Source organism: Miniopterus schreibersii (genome assembly GCF_964146895.1).
Source record: "Miniopterus schreibersii genome assembly, chromosome: 11".
In the NCBI taxonomy this organism is placed as follows: Eukaryota; Metazoa; Chordata; class Mammalia; order Chiroptera; family Miniopteridae; genus Miniopterus; species Miniopterus schreibersii.
Window position 1 is genome coordinate 17,895,262 of NC_138111.1, and position 21,953 is coordinate 17,917,214.

A 21,953-nucleotide genomic window follows, 5' to 3' on the forward strand; every position below is an offset into this window, starting at 1 on the left:
TTAACCAAAGCAGCAGGGAAGGGAGACGAAGGGAGGGAAATAATTAAAAGAGTGATGGTGGCAAGACTGTAGTGGCTTAAATGTCAGGAGGGCCTAATTTGCCAGGTAGAAAGTTTAGCCTTGAGAAGTGCAGTGGCTTCTGGCTACGTCTGGGGCTGCTGCCCTCTGCAGGCCAGAAGTGGATAGGCACCCACCACCCAGCCCGCCCCATCCTGTCTCCTCCCTGGGTCATTTTGTGGGTCACTAGTCTGGATCTATTTTCTCATCTTAAAATGGACAAGTTTCTTCCTTCCGTTTTACCAAGATAATAAGTGCTCCGGATGGTTTGGGGGGGGTATTTTGGATCATGCTTTAGAAAATTATTTGTACTGCTCCAAAGAGAAAGGATGAGCGCTCCCGCAGCCCTTGGTGTCCAGGCCTTGTCTTTGTGTGCGCAGACGTAACTGTTACCCATGCTATTCGTCATTTTCAACAATGACAAAAATTGTTTCCGAACATTGCCGGAACATCCTCCCTGTCTTTCTGGCACCTTCCGTCTGTTCCCTTGTTCCCTTGGGGGAGATGATTGTTGCCTGTCCTGGACTCTCCAGGGGACCCTTTCAAGGCAGATGCCTCCTCCTTTCTTCCTGGGCAGCTTCCCAGCCCCCAGCTTTTGTCTGGGGGAAACATGATCATCCTGGGAAACATTCACAGCCCCTCATGTGGATGCCAGTAAAAGAGAAAGTGAATGAAGAACATTGAAATCAAGAAGGTCATCGAATAATCACGCTTGGTATTTTCTTTCTAGCCTCAGTACCATCCCAGTATCCACCCCAGCCAGCCCCGGTGGCACCCTCACTCTCCAAACGTAAGGTAAGTGCCTGAGCTCACAGAGCCCTCCGTTCACAAGTTCTTTTCTCCGGAAAAGTTCAGATTCCACTGAGTCATGAATTAAAGCTCTGCATCAGCAGCAACTGTTAAGAGTGGCCTTGTCACGGCAGAGATTAATTCTGTGCAAAGCAGAAGCAGCCAGCGGAGACTCTGGATTTGCTAAACTTACGCTTTATGACATCAAAATGAATTGGGTTTTTTAAAAAAGTCATTCTAACCTCAGATATTTTTGGTTTGGTTTTGTGTTAGAAATGTTACTTAAGATGTCTAAGTAACATTTTCCTGTCCTAAGAATTCATTTACTAAAAATGTGACTAAAGCTTGGGGATTTTTGTTGTGGGTTTCTGGACAGGGGTGTTATTTTTCAAGGGTGGGGTTTGCTTTTTGTGGCAATAGATCTTTTTTCTAAACCCAGGGGTCAGCAAACTTTTTTCCATAAAGGGCCAGGTAGTCAGTATTTTCAGCTTTGTGGTCTCTGTCACAACTACTCAACTCTGCCACCATAGCTTGAAAGCAGCCACAGACAGTAGGGAAGCGAATGGGTGTGGCTGTGCTCCACTAGCTTATTTACGAAAACAAGCCGGTGAGTGGGCTGTGTTTGCTCACCTCTGCCCTAACCTACCACAACCCTTCCGAACTAAACTGGCACCTGCCCTGTGTTTATAGTCAGGCTCAAGAGTGTTTTAATGCCGGCTTTGTCAAGGCCAGCGTTCCTTTTAAGATCAGCTTTAATTGGTGTTTATTTGTGAAGCTGTTTCAGAAACATAGTTGGTGAATTCCATTTGCATAGTTATTTCTTGGTGAGGCAGCCTTGCTGTCCGAGAAAACACAGGGGACGGAGTAATGGAACTAAATCTGGTTAGAGCAGGGCAAACAGGAGCCCTTGGTTCTTGACAGTTCCGACCATGTTTGTGGGGGACAACAGTGCAGTTTTAGCATAAACACTCTATACTTATGTAACTTTTTAAAATCAAATCAAACTAGTAGAGTAATGATTCTCAATGTTTCTGTATTGCAAAGGCAGTTTATTTTCCAGACATGAGCAACCAATGATTTATAGAAATGATATTTTTAATAACCTTGTTTTGACAGAATTTTACGCTTCTTATTGCTTAGTTTATCATATTAGTTTCCTTCTGAGGCGTGACCTAGCCCAGCGTTTTCCAGTAAGAATTCTGAGGAAGGCTGGAACAGGGCTCCCCTCGGTGGCCCGACTGCCTGGCAGCAGTAGCACCTATCCTCTCCCTGGGAGCTTGCGAATGCAGATTCTCAGGTCCCCCAGACCCAAGAATCTCTGGCATTGGGGCCTAGCGTGTTGTGTTTTATCAGGCTCTCTAGAGTTAGAGAAGCGCTGCCTGAGATACCTACCTCAGGAAAAGGGAGGTCATCAGTCCAGCGCTTTGGGCAAATTCTGCATAAGACAGTCGCAGGGCACATTCACATAACGGCCCTGAGACGTCCCCTAGCAAAGGCCCCTTTTCCACCTTGACCTAGCTTTCCCCAGACCACCTTTGCAGGGACGATGGCACAGTCACAGACAGAGCTCTTCTCTACTCAGAAGTTGCCACCTGACCCGCATCTGAACGTTTAAAACACAGTAGAAAATCCATCCATTTCGGTGTGTAAGCCACTCCCATTCACAGCGTTCATGGTGTTCCCTCCCATTTCCTTTGTGCTCATGTTTCATTCTTTTCTGAATTTTCTTCCATTCCCCCACTAACCATTCACTCTGCAAACAAAACAGGCCATCCATTGAGGATGACAGGCCACTTTGGAAAGCGTCGGCCAGTGGAGATGACAGCCATTTCGATTATGTCCACAACCAGAACCAGAAGAACTTAGGAGGAGTGCAGAGTGTGGTGTGTCGCGATAAACTCATGACTGCGCTTTGAGACACCGAGCATCTCACTTCCACTCACCACCCCAGTTCCATTCCATTCCATGAAAGGTGTCTTGGCGTCGTGTGGCTGCTTCTGTAAAGGTGTCTGAGGAATAGTTCTAAAAGGTGTTTTCAGTGTCTGTGTAAATATTGGAAAGTAATCATGATAGCTAGTCATAATTTACTATTGACTGCATTCCCAATAAAGTGAAGGTAGGTAAAGGCTCAGGAATCACGTTGATATTCTGATTTTTAAATTGGAGTAAATGTCTTTGTGTATTATATTGCTATGTACCTAATATTTTCTTTGTTATTTAATGAATGGGACCAAATAAAACCAGAGAAACGGGGGAAGATAGTTCTGCAGAGAGTACCAGTAATAGGGTGGAGATGGAGACAGCTGGGTCCAGCCTCTGCCATTGTGTGACCTTAGACAAGCCGTCGTTGCCCCGTCCAAGGCCCCATCTTCCTCATCGGAAAAGACTGGGTTGGACTAATGAATTGTTAAGGTCCATCCCAACCCTAAAATCCTGTGATCCATTAAAATTTAATATTTTTAGGCTCAGGCTAGAACCTTCAAACCATCTCATAAGAAAACGGCAGTATCCCCTTCTCTCACAGAGGTTACCCCATCCAGGAGCTAAATAAAGTGCCTTAACTGGTTAGGTGTTATATAATGCAGAGAGACTCTGAGTTTCAGATCTTAAGGCAGTTTAGCCACTTTGAATTTTAGAGGTTTGACTAATCATAAATTGCATAGCATCTGTTTTGATAGGGTTTGCTGCTCAAGTACAAGAATAATTTTTTAATGTCTTAATGATTGGTGCTGCTCACCGGCGTGATTCAGAAGTCATGATTATGGATGTACACTGTCGGAATTTGTAGAACTCGAGGGTCGGTTTGTACCCTAGACTTGACTCTTTTAAAAAGCAACGTGCAATCGGAGACGCATAGGGCTTAGATTAAAGCAGACAAGATTTTAACGAAGTTGTGCCAAAGCATTCTGTAGACAAGGGTAGGAGGGGTGTTGCACAGTCCTTTTGTAGAACCAGAAATTAATTTGTTGTCTTTTAGGGTAGAACTCGGACCAAAATATTTATTCCCCCCTCCCCCCATTTCAAGCCACGGGTCAAACATTGTTTCTCTTAATAGATAGGCCGGAGATCTTTTTCGTTACTATTTTTGTGAAGTCAATTCCCATGCCATTTTTATAAATGTAATTGTAATTTGGCCCATTTCAAGCCTTTAAAAAAATGTATTGACTCTGATCTTTTTTTGGTTACCACAAAAATCTCTCCAGAAGGAGGGAGTCAGCTGTGTGCCCTACACAGTTGAATCTGTGTCTTATAAACTCCCCTGAAGATGTTTGTTTACAGGTAGATGCCATTTTAGCAGCTGTCCTGACGCTGCTCCGTGTATGTGCTGCGTCCAAATAAATGTGTTCTGAAGCTCTTAATCTTATTGATACATTTTTACAAGTGTGTTTCCAAGGAATAAAGACTATTCTTGCTTGTTTTGACTCCACCTTCATCGCGTGCTGCGCAGGGGTGACAGCTTTGGGAAGTCTGCGGTCGCGCGTTCAGCTAGGTGGCCCCGAGCGAGCTGGAGCTGGCGCGAGGCTGCCCTGGGGGGGCTCGTCTTGCAGGCAGTGGCTGAGGAATTTCGTCATCGGGAGCAGCTCTGGGGAAGGTTCCGTACCCGGTCCCAGGTGACTGGCAGTGGGCTTTGTCCTGTACCAGCCCTCCCGTGAGGGTGGGTGTTTGTCCTGGATACCGCTGCTGTTCCTGGCGGAATGACCTCCAGCCCTGTGTCTCTGGCCCCCTGGGGATTGTATGCCCCATCTAATGCCGTGGAATAAATATCTTGTGCTCAAAGCAACCGGAGAGGCTTCAGCTGTCTGCAGCCGAGGGCGTCTAACCGGCCTGCATACGTGCGGCCTCCTCGTTGTTCGATCACACGGACGTTGTTTATTCCCCGCTTCGTGGGCCTCTGTCTGCCACCTTCGGCCGCGGTGAGGACTCCTCGCGGCTTCTGGGGACTCCGCTCCCTTGGCTCCTAGGGTGTCTGACTCTCTAGCCCTCTGACTTTTTCATCGGTCTTTGTAACGGCCGAGCCTCCCATCATCCTGTGAAATACTGCTCTTTTCCAGAAGCCCTTCTCTGCCCTCCGCTCTCCTCACTTTCGCCGTCTGCCTGGGTCCTCTCGTCCCCTCGTGCTCGGCGGCGCTGCTGACACTGATGCTTTTCTCTCATTCAGACCCCTGTGCGATCTAGACTGACATTTCAACGTGTATACTCCGTGTACGCCCCAAACTCCACGTGTCAGAGATTAAAATTTCTCCTCCCTCACCAAAAGGGAAAAAAACACTTTACCCGAATTCCCTCTGTTCACCATGGTAAGAATTTACACATCGCCGGCTCTGTCCTCCCCATGGCCACCCATGCCCAGGCGTCCCCAGGCCTGTTCCGCTCTCCCGCCTTAGTTTTTATTCGGCCCAGCCTCCTTGCCGCTGACCTTGATCTTTTCTGTGGCTGCGAGGTGCTCTTGCTGATCTCGCGGACTCCAGTCCCTCCTGACAAGCTCGTCCGCCTCACGGCCCTCAGTGATCTTTCTAAAACACCACCCGAGTGTGTCATTTCGTTGCTTGACACCTGCCGGGCTTCTCCGTCACCCTCGGGAGGAAGCCCAAGGCCTTCCCTGGAATTCCCCTGCGCCCTGCCTCTGTCTGTTGCTCTCGCTGGCACACTTTCCCATTTCTCACCCTCCTGTTTAAACTTCGACCGCACCGCACTGCTGGTAGTTCCTGACGTTCACCAAACCCTGCCGTCACTCCCATCTGTGCCTTTGGAAATACTGATTCTTCTGCCGAGAATGCTCCCCCCCCCCCCCCGCCTTTGCCCGACTCCTGTCCATCACTTACATTCCCTCTCAGCCTCAGTCTCCCCGGGGATTCTCACTGCCCCGCCTCTGCAAATGGAGTTCGCGCCTGTGCTCCGCTCCTTGCACCCCAGCTCCCGTGTAGATCAGTGGTGCGCTTTGTATTAGAACTGCCTCTCCGTCTCATCCTGGGCCTGTGTGCTCTCGAGTATGAGCTTTGTGCCGTGTCCACCTTTGTTCCCCAGGGCCTGATGGATAACAGGTGCTCAATGAGTGTCTGTTCAGCAAAGGAGTTATTCCACATTCATTCTAAAGGAAGCTTCCAACCAGGTAACAGTTAATATGTCACCTCTGAGCTGGCCCAAAGGTATATGAACAACGGTATCCAGTCTGGGCATCGCATTTTGAGTAGGACATTGACCGCCACGTAGGTTCTGGCTTCAGCTTCATCATCCGAGTATCATCCGGTGTGTCTGCGGTGTTGTCCTTTGAGGCATTGGCGTGATGTTGAGTGTTACCGCGCTGCAGAGAGCAGCCGTGGTATACCAGAAACCCAGGTAGATTGACACTGGTCCACAGTAACACACGGATGCTAACAACTACACGTGTGTTTCGTACTCTACGTATGTCACTTCACTTGATCCCCTGACCACTCTGTGAGGTCGGCGGTGTCCTTTTCACACATGGGAAGCTCAGGCTTAGGTTTTAACCAAGCAACTTGCATGTGGTCATGCAGCTAGTAGGTGGTCAGAATTCTGACTCCAAAGCCTGTGTCCTCTAACTCTGTGCTCTGATGCCTCTGACTGCTAAGCATCCTGCCATTTGGGACCCTGTGCATCCACCCCCATCTCCACGAGACTGTTAGATGACGTTGAATTCACTACACTGAAGTCTAGTCTAACTAGCAAGCCACCCACCACCGCCAGCAGTCTAGCCCACACCCCTTGTACACCACACCAGTGGCCTCCTAACATCCATCACTTTTGCTAGTGAGCTAATTACCGCGTCACCACCCTCTCCCAGCAGTCTGGTAGCCCTGTCCCTGCAGGCATTCATTCAACAACAGTCCCCTTTCACAGGAGCGGAGATGGAGCATTCTTTTCTCAGTGAACCACTCATTTGAGATGATCCGCTGCTTCCTTCTGGAGAGCTCACAAACTTGTCATTTCCTCTGGAGTATTACTTGTCACCAAAACCAAGCTCAGTATTCCATAACTAACTGTTCTCTTTTTGCATTTTAGAAACTCGGGTACTTACTGGTCTTGCATCACCCATTATTTTTCTGAGATCCCTCAGAATATCTAACAGTGAACTGACGGTGTCGTCAGATGGATGTAGCTCATATGGACAGGAAGTATTGAAATCATGCCAAGTAATTACCTTGGCCTTTGAAACCCTCTTGCGCATTTTCTTGGTCTGCCATTTCCACTGAAAATGATTCTCATTAACGAAGGAATAAGGACATTGCAGTAGTCCTTTGTGGGTTTTTTTTTGCCTGGTACTATCACACCATCTTTCCAGGTCAATGACTCCAGCCTCCTGGGTCCTACTCTGAACACAGCTAATAGATCGTTTTTGTTGCCTTTGACTTTTCCAGCTTTTAAAGGGCCCTTTAAGATCTGAGCTCATCAAAGAACTCCCTGAGCCGCTGTATTGATCCCTTTGGATCAATGTTTCCCAAACTTAGCTCTGAGTTAATTCCTCGAATCTTCCAAAATTACCAGGTGAATACTTTAAACAGACCTAGGATGATTTGGCTTCTGCCATTTTGTTACAGAAGGCAAGAGACAAATGCCAAGACAAAGCACAAGGGGGCAGAGATAGAAAAGCAAACTGCTGTTAAAGATAGGAGAGACCCTCTGTGAAAGATGACACAGTTTAAGAATCCCCAGGGGCACCTAAAAGGTGAAGCAAACATGAAATTGGCGTTCAGCTGAGTCTCAGCAAAAGAAGAAATTTTCAGTATTTCCGCAAATAGGTCCATTTCCCCCACAAATTAGGGAACCAAAGAATTGTTTGGACAGCTTATTAGAAATTGAGATCATTAGGCTCTTTTAAGTGGTCAGAGGTGAGACCTAAGAGCCTCCATGGTAACAGTCATCCCAGGAGAGTCAGGTGGGCAGGAGCAGGACCTCACCTTGGAAGAGCCCAGTTTCCTACCTGGTTGTTTGCCCTTGTTCAATGGCTCAATTTTAACCCTAGGTAGAGGCTAACTTTTTTAAGGAGGCGTGATGTTACAAAGTAAGTGGATGGACATCACAATTCTGCAAATGTTTGTGGTGGAGTTGAAATGAGAGATCCGGTACTTCCAAGTCCCATCCCAGGAATGTGTTAATGGAGTCCTTAGATGGCTTTGCATTTCTGAAGCAAATTAGGTTTGCTTCCACTTTGTAATTTTCCTACAAAAATGCGTGATGGTTCCTGCCACAGTACCCCCTTCCCCTCTTCCCTTCACTTGTTGCACCTACCTGGACTGCATGGAGCTTTCAGCCCTAATCCCTGATCAAATCTTCCACTATTATCCTGCCACATGACACCATTTGAAAAGAAACACACATTTTAACAAGGTAGAAAAGTTTATATCATCAATTTTGAAGTGTAAGCCTCATAGGACATCAATGTGACGTGAAAGCATACTTTTTCATTTAAATTACAGTTTTTTGTATAGAAGGTAAGATTCATCTGGGGTTCTGAATGAAATAAATTTTAAAAGTAAATGGATGGATACGTCATAACAAGCAGCTAGATCTTTCTGCTTGGCATGGTTTGCAGAGGAATGTGAGGATTCTAGCAGTTGTGTTATGGCTTTAATTTCATTATAACCTCCCTCCCCAAGTCTATCTAACCGAGTCCTTGTCATTGTTCTGCTCTCCTCTGGAAGCAAGGAGCCAGGGAACCCCAAACGATGGAGAAGGCTCGGGCAGGGGCGCACCTCGTTCTGACAACCCAGGCCAAGATTCGGACAGCGCGGGGAAGCAGGTGGAAGTTTGCAGGAGCTAAATGACACAATGTTAGGGGCTGATGAGAGGGCTATGGAATTGGTGTCGAGGGCTGGTTTTGTTCTCTGACCAGGTGAAATGCGGACCCTTTGGAATCTCCATGGTTTGAGTCCCAGCTTTGCTATTCACTAGTCATGTGACCCTCAGCCAGTTTCTCCTTCGCCTGATTTTCTCATTTAAAAGGGAATTTAACAATATGTTTCTGTTTAGGAGAATTAAATGACATGTATGTGCGGTGCTTTGTGCAATGCTTGATGCTAGCTGGTAGCAATTTTTAGTGCTGTTTTGTTTTTCATTTTTGAGATTTAAGGCCTTATCGGTCCATGTGGTAAGAAACAGAACAAGGAGATTCAAAGTTTAGCACAAGGAATGGTCCCTCCTAGGTGGACGGGTTGAGATGGACTAAGTTTAGCAATGGGCAGAGGTGCTTGGTTCCAAAGGAAAGATCAGATGGAAGAGAGTCAACACAATACATAAAAACACGTCTCTGAAACTCTAACAAGCTAAGAGCAGAAACACCAGGGGGTCTTTTCAGAGGGGATAAAAAGAAACAGAAGTGATATTTCTGTCTGAGAAATAACTGTTCAGGCAGAATGCGGACAATGCCTTCCCCTCTGCACATGGCGCAGTCGGCAGAGAGGAAGGCGTTGCCGACACCCCCGAGAATCCCCTCTGCTGGTACAATGGGACTCAGAAGTTTGGAGAATTGAAACGGAGCGTCTGCTGGGCTCCTAACTCGCCCCAACTTGGGATTTCATCTTACACAAAGCAGAGGCGCCAGTTAGCTATTTGGAGACTAAATAGACAATAATAATGGGAACTGCTGGGCTTTTAACTTTTTTTTTGGAGGTAATACAGACAGTGGTAAAAATTCAAGCAAACATACCCGAAAGTTACTTTTCCTTTCCACCCTCTTATGCCCTAGTTCTTCCCAGGGGCGGACATTGTTAGCCTTTCTTCTTGTCAGTCTAGAGCTGTTCTGTGTATAAACAAGCACATGTATTCATTGGACCAGTAGGCATTTAGGCTGCCTCCAATCTCTAAAATTACGACGTTGCTGCCATCCTTGTACATCCTGCGTTATGCACTTGAACAAATCTATCTGTAGACTAAATTTCCTACAAATAGAGAGACTTGGGTCAAAAGGTATGTGCATCTATTTAATTTGGATATTGCCTCATGAAATTTCCCTCCGAAGACATTCTACCTGATTATGCCGCCCCCCCCCCCAGCGATTTGACAGGGCCTCCGTGATCCCGCTGCAAGCAAGCTCCTAGCCTTAGCTAACTTTTTGAACCTTTGTTAGTCTGATGGGTAAAAACCAGAATTTCCGTGTTAATTGCATTTCTCTGTAATCAAGTTTGCACACCTTTTCAACTTTTTGAAGGCCATTTGTTGCCTGTTTTCTGTGAACTGTCTAGAACCCCTATTCCTGAGTCATGCTCTTTAATAAAGATCAGGCTGGTGAAGTAAAATTATGTCATCTTAGCCTTTTTAATAGTGAAGAAAGGGAAGGCTGGGAAAAGGTGATATTTACCAGACATTTTTTGAAAGCAGCTTTCCAGAAGTTTAGGCGACCATCAGCAAGATACTGTGCCCTGGAGATAGAATATGGGCAATGTAAAACTAGCCAGGATATGCGTAGCTGGTTTGGCTCAGTGGTTAAGAGTGTCAGTCCGTGGGCTGAAGGATCCCGGGTTTGATTCCAGCCGAGGGCATGTACTTTGGTTGTTTTCTCTCTCGCTCTCCCTTCCACTCTCTCTGAAAAGCAATGGGGAAAAATATCCTCGGGTAAGGATTTAAAATAATAATAATAATAACAACAACTAGCTGGGATAAAGGAATTGATTTCTAACATCCAAGTTTCCGTTTCTGGTTGGGGATTTGTTGAGAACTTTCCACTTAGACTTCTTAAATACCCACTCAGACATTGTGAATTTCCCTGGTGCATTTGATCAGGAAAGGATGAATATACTTTTAGGTACAATTAAAATTCTAATATGTCTAATCTAAAATCACAGCCACATCCCAAGACTCAGCAGTGGCATTATTGGAGGAAAGGCTGCAGAATTTAAAACAGAATGGTTGTAGTCTCAGCAATCCACTAAAACGGGGGTTAGAATCATTAGAGGAGCATCCCCGTAGGCTCATGTTATAAGAAACCCGCAGAAACCTACCTAATCATCCCCAACTGAATGGTGAATGGCTTCGACATCCACTTTCTGCAGCTGAGGCCTCCGAAGCAAGAGGTGATGCTGTGCTAACAGCTCCACCAGCATCATCCGGGGCTGAATAATGGACCTTGTACCTATATTAAAGGCAATTAGACAAGCCCTTAAAATACGGCTTCAGAGAGGCTCACAGGATGGTTATAACAGAAGCTTCTGAAAAACTTACCAGAATTGGGGAACAGAGAGAGGATCATTTGAGGAGATTTTTAAACACTCATGAAAACCAAAATAGATTAATCCCATCTGTATCACCTCAAAAACACAAAGCCTGCGTTCAGCTCCAGCTCCTGAGCGTCTTTCTGGAATGAACGATAATTGCATTCATTCGGGGGAGTTGAGTGGTGTCTGCAGGGCAGGAGAATAACTCTCAGCTCCTGCCGATCTGCCTTGGCTCTTTCGGAGTGCAAGGGATGATGGACTGGCTCTCAGCGTTATTTTACACACTAGCAGCTGCGTTTTCATGGCAGTGATTACTTTGTCTCACTGTTCTTGAGGGCTCTGTCTGATACTGTGTGGGGAGGCATTTAAAGCAGTGGGTGGGGGCAAGTTAATGCTGTTAACTTGGGGGGAAAAAGAATCTTCATTTAAGGCACAGAGTGGGCACTGGAGTGCAGAAATAGGAGCCCCCCTTCTTCCCAAATCTGTAAGAAACCAAGAAGGGAAAGCACTGTTAGAGTGATTGGAAGTGAATGCTGTAAAGCAAAACAACTATATTTGTGTCTGTATATTTTTAAGGCAGGAAAGAGATTGAATAAACTCTTAGTCATGAGCCTCAGGGCAAAAACGAACTCATGAAATATTTATTCTTTGGGCTCGGATCCTGCAATTGATCTGGAATGGTAAAAACCGTGGATCTCACCATGAAGTTGTAGAGCCCTTCCTCGTGGCTTCTCGGTGCCTTGTGCCCAATTAGGAAGCTGCTGTAAAAATGAGCGAGAATAATATCAGGGAAGAATGAGATGGGGTTTCTGGCAGGAAATTTTCAAGGCCTGCGATCTGCTGACAGCCATTCGTTGAAACCATTTGACAGCAGCTTCTCCGAAGGAAAATTCCAAACTCAAAAGATGGAGGGGCACATCCTGCTCCGGCTCACACAGGACGGAGACTCAGTTACCACTGAACCTCGGAGGCTCTCATCGCTCCTGAAGATGCGGAATATTTCACTCTGCAGTTTTGCAGAGACTAGGATGTAACGGGAGGGAAACCTGGGGGATTCATGAGCAGAGTGAAGCTTTTATGAATAGACGCTTAATGAATTACTCAGAGAGAGTTAAAATTTAATGCACTGGCACATTCATTCAGCAGATACTTACTCTGCCTCTGCACTGTGCCAGGTACTGTAACAGGCCCAGGTATCGATGCTGAGAAGAGGCCGTCTTGGGCTCCAGGTAGCTAACAAACTAATCAAAAGAAGAGTTCCCAGTCTGTAAGGATTCAGATGTCACCAGTGTGAAGACTAGACTTAGTTCCAAGATAAATGCTAGGAAAATGTCTTCAAAGAAGTACAAATTGGGAAAATTCTCTTCTGCCAATTAGTATTCTATATAACGACATCTAAACCATGCCCCCCAAAATGAAATTTTGACCTTTTCAGACAAGAGGGAAATGAAGTAGAGCATCTTTTCTCTCTAGTTGCTCTTTAAAAAAAATGAAACCAAGTTACTGTAAGAAATCATCCCTAATTAATAGACCTAACATTTGTAATGTGTCATATTTCTAAGGTGCTTACACAATTTTCTTCTCAAACCCATTAGGAAAAAGGTATAGTTCTTCAAATAAACTTTCTATTTACTGCCACTGAATTCAATAAGAGCTTGTAGCAACATGTTGGCCTGATGGTCCGCTATGTTTAGTCTCCACTAAATAAAAATTGAAATAAATGACAGGTATTCTGGAAACCATAATGAATAAATGTACCTTGTCCTATCAGCTGTACATGGCCGAGATCAAATTATTTCATTGAGCTATAGTGCCTGGCATATAAATGCTTAATAAATGTTTGTCCAAATATGTAGTGTCTGGGGCCCAGATGAGTGAAATGAGTTACCTCGGGTCACATAGCTGAGTGGCAGTAAAACCAAAGCTAAATGCCAACCAGCGTTCTTTTAACATCATTTTACTGCTTTTGTCCACGTGGCAACATGTCTCCTAGCACTTGAGAGAGCACAGGGCTCTCGAGTCAGGTTGCTTGGGTTCAAATCCCGGCTCTGCCATTTACTGGCTCTGTGGCTTTGGGAAAATTAATTAGTTTCTCTGTTCCTTTTTTAAAAATTCTCACCCAAGGATATGTTTATTGATTTTTTAAATTTTTTTTGAGAGAGGAGGGGGGGAGAGAGAGAGAGAGACATCAATGTGAGAGACATCAATTGGTTTCCTCCTAAACAGGCCCCGACCAGGGATCAAACCTGCAACCTAGGTATGTGTCCTGGATGGAAATTGAACCCTCAACCTTTTGGTGTTTGGGACAATGCTCCAACCAACTGAGCCGCCTGGCCAGGGTTCTCTGTTCCTTTTTTGTTACCTATAAAATAAAGATAATAATACTTGTCCCTTTTTCAAATAGTTGTTGGAAGATGAAATAAATTAATAGATGGCATTGTGCTGGGCACTCAAAAACATGAGCGTTGGTTTTCCTCTGAGTGTTTGGAGAGCATGATCCCTGCACAAGCGCTCAGCAGGAGGTTCTGGCTGACCGTCTGCTGTGAAAACGCGGTGCTGCGTCGATCCTGTCACGGTCCCCCCCGGAGAACCACATTCCAGGCTAATGCGCTGGGTGTGGACAAGTGACGGTGCTTCTGAACGTTCTCCCCTCGCACAACAGAAAATGCTGTATCGGCGCAGCCTGAGGTACGCAGGCAAGGCTGCTTGAGGCGCCCGCGCCCAGGCTCGGCCTTGCTTAGCGACCGAGAGAATTAATGGTTCAACCCACCTGCCACCCTCCGGAGGCCTATCCACTGGGAAGCAGCTCCCCTGAGAGATTTGTCAGCATCCCCCTGATGCTTTCATTCTGATTAGGAATATGGAGTTGTCCCCACCTGGGGCTCAAAGTAACAAGGAGCCAGCTTCCCGCAACCAGGCTCCCCTGGGAGGCATTTGGAGACTGTGGGCCGCACAGAAGCTGCTTCTGCCTCCAGGACCCCTGCTATGAAGATGCCATGTGCCATGGACAGGTAACAGTCACTGTGTACAAGCAGCCCCTGAGTGTGCGGGGAGCCGTCCCGAGAAGATGCCAGCGATCGCCTGACCGAGGGAGGCCCAGAGTGACCGAGGTTCCTCCCACGGTTGGCGTAGAACTAAAACCGAGGAACCCAGGCGTTTCAACCGCAACTCAGTGTGCTTTTTGCTGCCCCTTTGCCGCCTCCATGGGAAGGGTGGATGTCCTCGGTGATACTCAGTTGTAGAGGCTGGACTGGGACCCACCCCCCACCAGGAGCCAAAGCCACACCCTCCGCTTTCTTACACAGGCACACGATGTGAAACTCCTGAGCAAGGCTCCAGGAGGCAGCCGGGGTGGGCCAGAGACCCAGCTCCTGGGTCAGCGTGGGGGACAACCAGCATTTCTTCTGGAATACATCCTGCCTTGGCAGCAGAGGCCTTCTCCATCCCTTACCCCCCGTGCCCTCAGCACCAGGCCTGCAAGCCCTGTTCACATCCCTTTAGAAATGTCCCATTTCACCCCAAAGCTGCAGAATATATATTCTCCTCAAGTGCACATGGGACATTCTCAAAGACAGACCACATGTTAGGGCACAAAACAAGTCTCTACAAGTTCAAGAAGACTGAAATATCAAGCATCTTCTTGGACATTTACACCATGGAATACTATGCAGCTGGAAAAATGAAGGATCCCTTACCCTTAGAGACGGCATGGTGGGACCTGGAGAGGATTATGCCAAGTGAATTAAGCCAGTCAGAGAAAGACAAGTGTCATGTGATATCACTCATATGTGGAATCTAATGAGCAAAATAAACTGATGAACAAAAAAGACCCAGAGGCATGGATGTGTGGAACAGACACAAATCTCAGAGGGAAGGCAGGGGTGGGGGGTGGGGAGAGATTAACCTAAGAATTTATATGCATATATGCACAACCCATGGACACAGACAGTAGTGGGGTGACGGCCTGGAGGGGAGGGTGCAGGGTGGGGGGGATCAATGGGGGGAAAAGGAGACATATGTAATACTTTCAACAATAAAGATAAGTTAAAACAAAAAATAAAAATAAAATCAACAAACATTAAAATGTTGAAAAAAGGACGAAGAAATGTGCCAGAGGTTCCTCACCACACTCAGTCCACTGACTTACCCAGGCCCCGCCCGTGGCAGTCTCCTAAGGGAGGGGATTGGAGTCTATCTCTACACAGCACGCAAAGTGAACCTCCTAAACTGTAACTTCAGTCGTGCCATGCCCTTGCTTAAGCCCCTTCCCGGGCCTCATTGCCCTCCAGCCAACCCAGCACACCTAACCCTTCCTACCTGGCATCGGCTTGGCGTCTTAGCCTCATCTCTGCTACCTTGGAGCTCCTCACTGCCTCTCCTCCAGCATCTTGCTCTTTCAACCACCATTCCTTTGCTCACACGATTTCTTAGGCTTGCAGTAGCCATTTCTACCCTTTCACTTGTAAGAAATTCCACAAAACAAAAACCAACAAAATAACACACCTCCACTAATTCCGAGCAGACAAGTTATAAATGCGAGATGACTAAATAACAGAAAAGAATGTACTGGACCATGTCATTGAAAAGTTGAGTGGTAGATACAGCTTCAGGTGTGGCTGGAACCAGCGGTCCAAATGATACCATAAGGGATTTTTCTCTCTTTCCATCTACCTGTAACCTCTGCTCACCTTGTAACCTCTCTTTTTCTTGTCTCCCTTTGTGCACTGGCCTCATTCTCACAGATACTTCTTTGTGTCCAGGGAGTATGGTCATAAGTCGCCTCAGCTTATATCATCCTTATAGCCAGCTCCAAATTATTCATTAGGCACAGTAGGTGCAGTGCCTTCGGCACACAGTACTTTAGGGGCCCATGAAAATGTTTAAATTTCTTTTAAACTCAGAAGTAAAAATGGACCTTTAAAGAAAATGGTTTAATATGTGGTATTAACTTTTATATAAATGCGGTCATAAAGTATAATTTTTAATTTTTTTTTATAGCAAAGAGATAAAGGCAAAAGTGCTCACTTAGGGCATACAAAAGGCACAGTAAGGCCCTGCTTGACTCTTAAAAGGGAAGAGAGCCCCTTTCAGTTTCCATGTGTGACACCTTAGGGTAAACTCTGATTGGATCATATCCCAGAACAAATCACTCTACCTGGGTGGATGGAGACCTTTGAATGGCCAGGCTCCTGTCTCAGGCCCATCCTGAGGGGATATATCAACCTCACACAAACATAGGAATAGGGTTTCCCGGAAGAAAGAGGATTCTGTTTCAGGAATGTCCACCAAAGTGTAACTGTCTCCCCTGAATGCCCCTCTCCTTATGATGCTTTCTCCAACACCATCACCAAGCCCTGGAGAATTAGTGACCTGCACCTCTGTGCTCTCAGCACCTTGTTCTCAAGTGGTTGTAACTGGCCAAATCCAGGGTTTCCTACACTGAGGTATGAGCTCCTTGAAGACAGAGTGAAGGAGTGCGCAGGAGAAATCTGGTCTCTGGGAATGAGCAGAGAGAGGGGTTAGCTCTGCCTGGGGGTGTCAGGAGGAGACTTTCCATCTGGGTCTTAAAGACCGGAAGTCTTCCTGGAGGAAGGGGTGTTTTAGCTGGGTAGAGGCATGAATGAGAAAGGACTCCAAGGGACAGAAAGAGGTGAAAGGTACCAGGATGGGAAGGACGTAGGGTACAGAGAATAATGTGGCAGGAGATGAGACGAAAAGAGAATGGGACAAGATCACAGGGGACAGTGAGCGACACATAAATGAATTAGGATTTTGTCCTGCAGCCCAGGGCTCTTAATCTCGGTCCATGGAAGGGCCTTAGGGAGCCTGAAATTGACTGTGAAATGTTGCACCTTGGTGCCTTTTCTGCCAAACCATGGTTTGGTTTGGTTTTTATCAGATTTTCAAAAGGGATCTCTGTCTCCAATGCTTAAGGCTCACTAGTGATGGACAGGTGTGCAAGCTCCTGGAGGGAGGAATGCCAGGAACATAATCAGAATGTAATACTCTCAACAGGGGTAGGGAACCTTTTTTCTGCATTTGGATATCTATAACATCATTTGCGGGCCATACAAAATTATCAATTTAAAAATTAGCCTGCCCTATTTGGTCACACATTTCATTAACTCACCCCTAATGTGATGACTGGAACTCCTTCTCTTTGGTGAGGCCTTGGCAGGGCCAGACCAAGTGATTTTGCAGGCCATACACGGCCCACGGGCCGGATGTTTTCCACCCCTGCTCTAGAACATAATGCTCTAGAACACGCTCAGAACAGCACTCTGGCTGCTGCTCTGTGGCAGGTGGGCTGCAGGAAAGAGCAGAAACAAGGAGAGCTGTTAGGAATCTGTGTTTGAGGCAGTCTGAGTGGGAGATGACATGGGCTTCAAATAAAGCAATAGCGGTAAAAAACGAGGAACAATTGGAATAAAGAGATGTCATGGCAGTCACATCACAGGTGCTTCCTGCACAGTGAGGTTGATGGGGAGGAAGGGAAAGTGATTCTAAGACTTCTAGTTTGTTTTTACGATCTTGTCACATTATGGTTAACAAATTGTTTTTTATTATTGCTTTCCATTTCCTCCTTCCCTTTTCGAAAACATCTTTTTGAACAGAAATTATTTCATTTCAAAGCTGAGAATTTTGTAAGGTCGAAGGTCTCCGATGTATACAAATTCCCGCTTTCTGCTATTTCTTTGAGGACAGTGCTGCCCTTCTGTTCTGCGATAACCCTGTGGATCTGTTTGTTGAACTGATTTCTCTTGGTTTTTCATGCTCTGAGAACATCTTTTAAAGTACACACAGGAATACTAAGGTATTTTGCTTCTCTAAATACTGACTTTGACACCCTCCACAGCTACCCGCTCCCTTCCCCAGGGCTCAGCAGCTCGGACCGGCTGCCTTTCGGCATCGAGGAGAACGGGGGCATGCCATTCACTACCAAAGCTTCGGGGAGGCACCACCACCACCACCACCAGCACCAGCACCAGCATCAGCACCAGCACCAGCACCACTCCAACTATGGCCTCTCGCTGACGCTGGAGAACAAGGAGGGGCCTTTGAGGTCCCCAAACTCCAGCAGTAAATCCCTTACAAGTGAGTAGGGGTTGGGGGCCGGGCCAGGGTAGTGGGAGGGATGCTGCAGGGGTGGCCGGCTTCCCTGCGTCCTCAAGACAGGCCCTTCGGGTGCAGCGTGGATCGGTGGGAATGGCAGGGCCGGGCTACCAGGGCTGGGCAAGGGCACACCAGAGCCTTGAGCATTCAGGCAGGAGCAACTCAGGGAGCGTGGTTTGCCAGTAAGCTCCGATTGCGTTCCAACGTAGCAGGCCTCCCTCGACCGCTCATCCAGTAGATCTCTGCTTCAGTGTCCAGCACTGGCTCAAAGCAATGGAAAGAGACGGAAGGGATCGAGGCAGCTAGGTTCTCTGCTTCCCTAGTTTCAGGAGAGCCCATTCTGTTCCCTCTCTGGCATCCCTCTTCTGAGAGCAAGGTGACCTCGGATGCAGAGCACAGTTACAGGTCCCAGTGAGAGAAGCTATGGACATGGAGAGTGAGCCATTAGAAACATGTTGAGCAGTATGACAGTGATTTCCATAAAAAAATGTGGGCTTCGATTTTGTATGCCTGTTATTTTATTTTTCTAGAAACTCACTTTTATCATATTTTACCCAAGAATTGGTCTGTGACAGCCAGGGGGGAAGGACCCATTCTTTATCATACACAGTTTGAAAAAGCACTGACGTGGAGGCAAGAGACAAGAGGCTGCGATTTTCATTCTCACAATTGAGCCAAATCCCCTCTTGGATCCTTGGTTTTCTCATCTGTAAAATGGGGTAGAGGGTGCCCATGCGGATGGCCAAGGAACCTTCCAGCGCCGACATTCTAGAAGCCTGTGAGCTGGTGAAAAGAGTTATTGTACCTTCACCCATTGACCACAGGGGACAATTCTGTGTTGGCTGGGCTGGGAGTGGGAACTCTTCATCCCCTTGGTGTTGAAGAATCAGAGCTCTGTCCCCTCGTCACTGTCCACACCACCCTCGCCTTAGGCTGTGGCTCAGCGTTTTGTATCTGGATAACTGACAGCCCCCTAAAGGGCTCCTCCTCCAGTGCAGTCTCTGTATTGTAGCTGCCAAAGTGAGAGCTCTCACAGGCAGCTCTGACCAAATGTCTTAAGACCTTCCCATGATTCTTCGCTGTCCCAGGGGAAAGCCCACCCTTCTAAGCATGGCCACACACAGACCTTCACAGCCTGGCCCCTGCCAAGGTCTCCAGCTTTCCCCCCACCCTCACTATGGTCACCAAACACTAGTGTGTCCCAGCTCTGTTCTTTGCACCTGCTGTTCCCTCTGCCTGAAGTGCTTTTCTCTGCCCTAGTGAACTCCTACACATCCTTCAGGAACCAGTTCAAATGTTGTCAGTGAAACCATCTCTAACACCCTTCTCTGATTCCTAGCTTTGGAGTACTTGCCTTCTCACTCCTAGAGCAATTTAAAAAGCCTTTTATCCGTCTCATTTGGAGTGGTCTGTACATGGATCTGTCTTATTTATCTCTTTATTCCAGCTCCCCAGATCTCAGTGGCAAACAATGCTTGGCATGAGTTTTAGTATGCAGTGAATATTGAATATTTAATGTTTTAATGGGTAAATACTAGCTAGTGGGAGGAGTGGTGGTGAAGTAATCTGAAGTAGTACAGAAATCAAAATCAATGAATTTTACTTTAGAATTATAATCTAGTTTTTAAGGGCACATTCATATGCCTGCTGACCTGACCACTAATCTTTCCAATTTGCATAGTGCTATACCATTAATAAAACATTGGTATAGGAAGGATCCCATTTAATATTTGCGACAGTTCTGAAAGGTAAATATTTTATTTTTAATTAAAATTGGCTCAGAGACTCAGAGAGGTAATGCAATTCACCCCAGGCCACCTGGCTCATATATGAGGAAGTTGGGCCTTGAACTCTTGGCCTTAGATGTTCTCACACCCCATCAACTAGTGTACATTCAGGGGATTCGGCCGCCAGAGGAAGAGGCGGGCAGAAAGGGTACTGGCGGTCAGGCTCTGGGAAGCTGGTCGGGCTCTTGCACCATCTAAACTTGCCTCGTTCATTCCCTTTGTCTCTTCTAGAACTGACTCCAGGAGCACCTGCCCTGTTCACCGAGGCGGCCACCCATCTAAAGAAGCTGGAACTGGACACTGTGAAGGCTGCTGGACCCTGGCCTGCTCTGCACATCAACATCAATAAGGTGCCCAGGACTGGAGCTGGGTGATGAGTGGGGACCCGGGGCTCACATTAAACCTCTGTCACCGTGGCCTGCCTCCTAAGCCCTGTGCCTTTGTCTTAGAGGGGTTTCTACTCACGCTTTCTTGATGTTTCTGCTCACATGTCCTAGGAGCAAATATTCACTTGCATTCTTTTTGGGTGAGGCATTGCCCTCAGTGCTGAGGCCAGCAGACTGGATCCATCAGTGGTCTCTCCCTTCTTCTAATGGAAAGCTCCACAAGAGAAGCAGCCTCACTTAGCTCTCTCCATGTTTATCCCTCTGTATTAGTCTGCTCATGCTGCTATAACAAAATCCCATAGACCAAGTGGCTTAAACAACAGACATGTATTTCTCACAATTCTGGAGGCTGGGAAGTCCAAGATCAAGGTGCTGGCAGATGTGGTTCCCTAGGGAGGGCTCTCTTCCTGGTTTGCAGAAGGTCATCTTCTTGCTGTGTCTGCACTCGCCAGGAGACACATATTTTTCTCTGATATTTTTCTCTTCCTCTTCTTATAAAGCCACTCATCCCATCATGAGGCCCCCAATTCATGACCTCATCTGAATCTAATTACTTCCCAAAGGCCTTGTCTCCAAATATCACATTGAGGGGGCAGGGCTTTCACAAACGAATTTTTTTTGGAGGAGGGAGAGGCACAGTCCAGTCCGTGGCGCTTCCTATCTCTCTCTGACTGTGCCGCGCACATAGTAGATGTTCACTAACTATTTGCTGATGGAAGGAAGGGGAGGACTGAAGGCAGGAGGGAGGGGCAGGGCCGAAGCCAAGCTCTCTTTTGGCTAGATCTGTTCTTGCCCAAATGGACAGCCTTATAGAAGTCAAATTTTACCTTAGAGCTGTAGATCGTCAGTGCTGGATGTGATCTATCATTTAGTTCAAACTTCTCAACATCAGACCAGAGGAAGGGAAATTACTTTCTCAAGGTCACACAGTGGGGGCTGAATCCGTGCACCCGTGACTCCTGGTCCTGTGCCCTTTGTACTCCAACAGGGTTCTTCATTTTCTATCCCAGGTCTTTCCATTTCAGTCCTAGTGGCATGTGGGGCTGATAATTCTTTGTTGTGGGCGGGGGGGGGTGGGGGGGGTGGTCTGTCCTGTGTGTTGTATGATGTTTGCAGCATCCCTGGCCTTGATCCACCAGATGCCAGTACCATACCCATCCAGGCATTAAAACTAAATTGTCTTCAGACATTGCCAGATGTCCCCTGAAAGGCAAAATTGTCCCTGGTTGAGAGCTGCTGTTGTAAGCATATTTTAATTTTTAAAGTCCCCAAAGGAATAGTCTTTGTCACTTCTGGATCATTTCTTCCACTCTAATGCTTAGCTCTGCTCTTTCATAAGAGGGAATAGGAAAAATTTGGAAGACCTGGCCTGGGAAGCTCCCTCTCCTTACCTTTGCTGGTGGCCATGGGAAGGTTATATCTCCTACCTGGCCAGCCTAGCCAGCCCTCTAGTCTACAGTAGACTTCCAGAGCTTCTCAGAAGCCCCTCACTCCCTGGCACTCCTCCTTTCTCCCTTAGGGCAGCCTAAAGTCCTTTTCATCCTTAATGGGACCCCAACCTCAAGGCCCCCCTCACCCACTTTACTTTTATACTACCCTCCCTGATTTAAATCTCATCAGCTGGAAGGAATTCCTCCTGCAGGCTGGCACTT

The 21,953-nt window shown here is 46.9% G+C and overlaps 1 protein-coding gene across 2 annotated transcripts in view; it reads left to right on the forward strand.

The window, feature by feature from the left end:
* Window positions 1-21,953, forward strand: part of EPB41L4B (erythrocyte membrane protein band 4.1 like 4B) — a gene marked incomplete at its 5' end in the record, with an annotated part of 110,284 nt that overhangs the window by 59,775 nt on the left and 28,556 nt on the right. Inside the window, 3 exons of one of the 2 annotated variants that reach the window (XM_081150970.1) lie at window positions 788-852; window positions 17,872-18,110; window positions 20,147-20,265. In XM_081150970.1, coding sequence (XP_081007096.1) covers window positions 788-852; window positions 17,872-18,110; window positions 20,147-20,265 — 423 coding nt within the window. Of the gene's footprint in view, window positions 1-787; window positions 853-2,614; window positions 4,263-17,871; window positions 18,111-20,146; window positions 20,266-21,953 lie in introns of those variants that run through there. The other variant, XM_081150969.1, reaches the window with a different exon arrangement.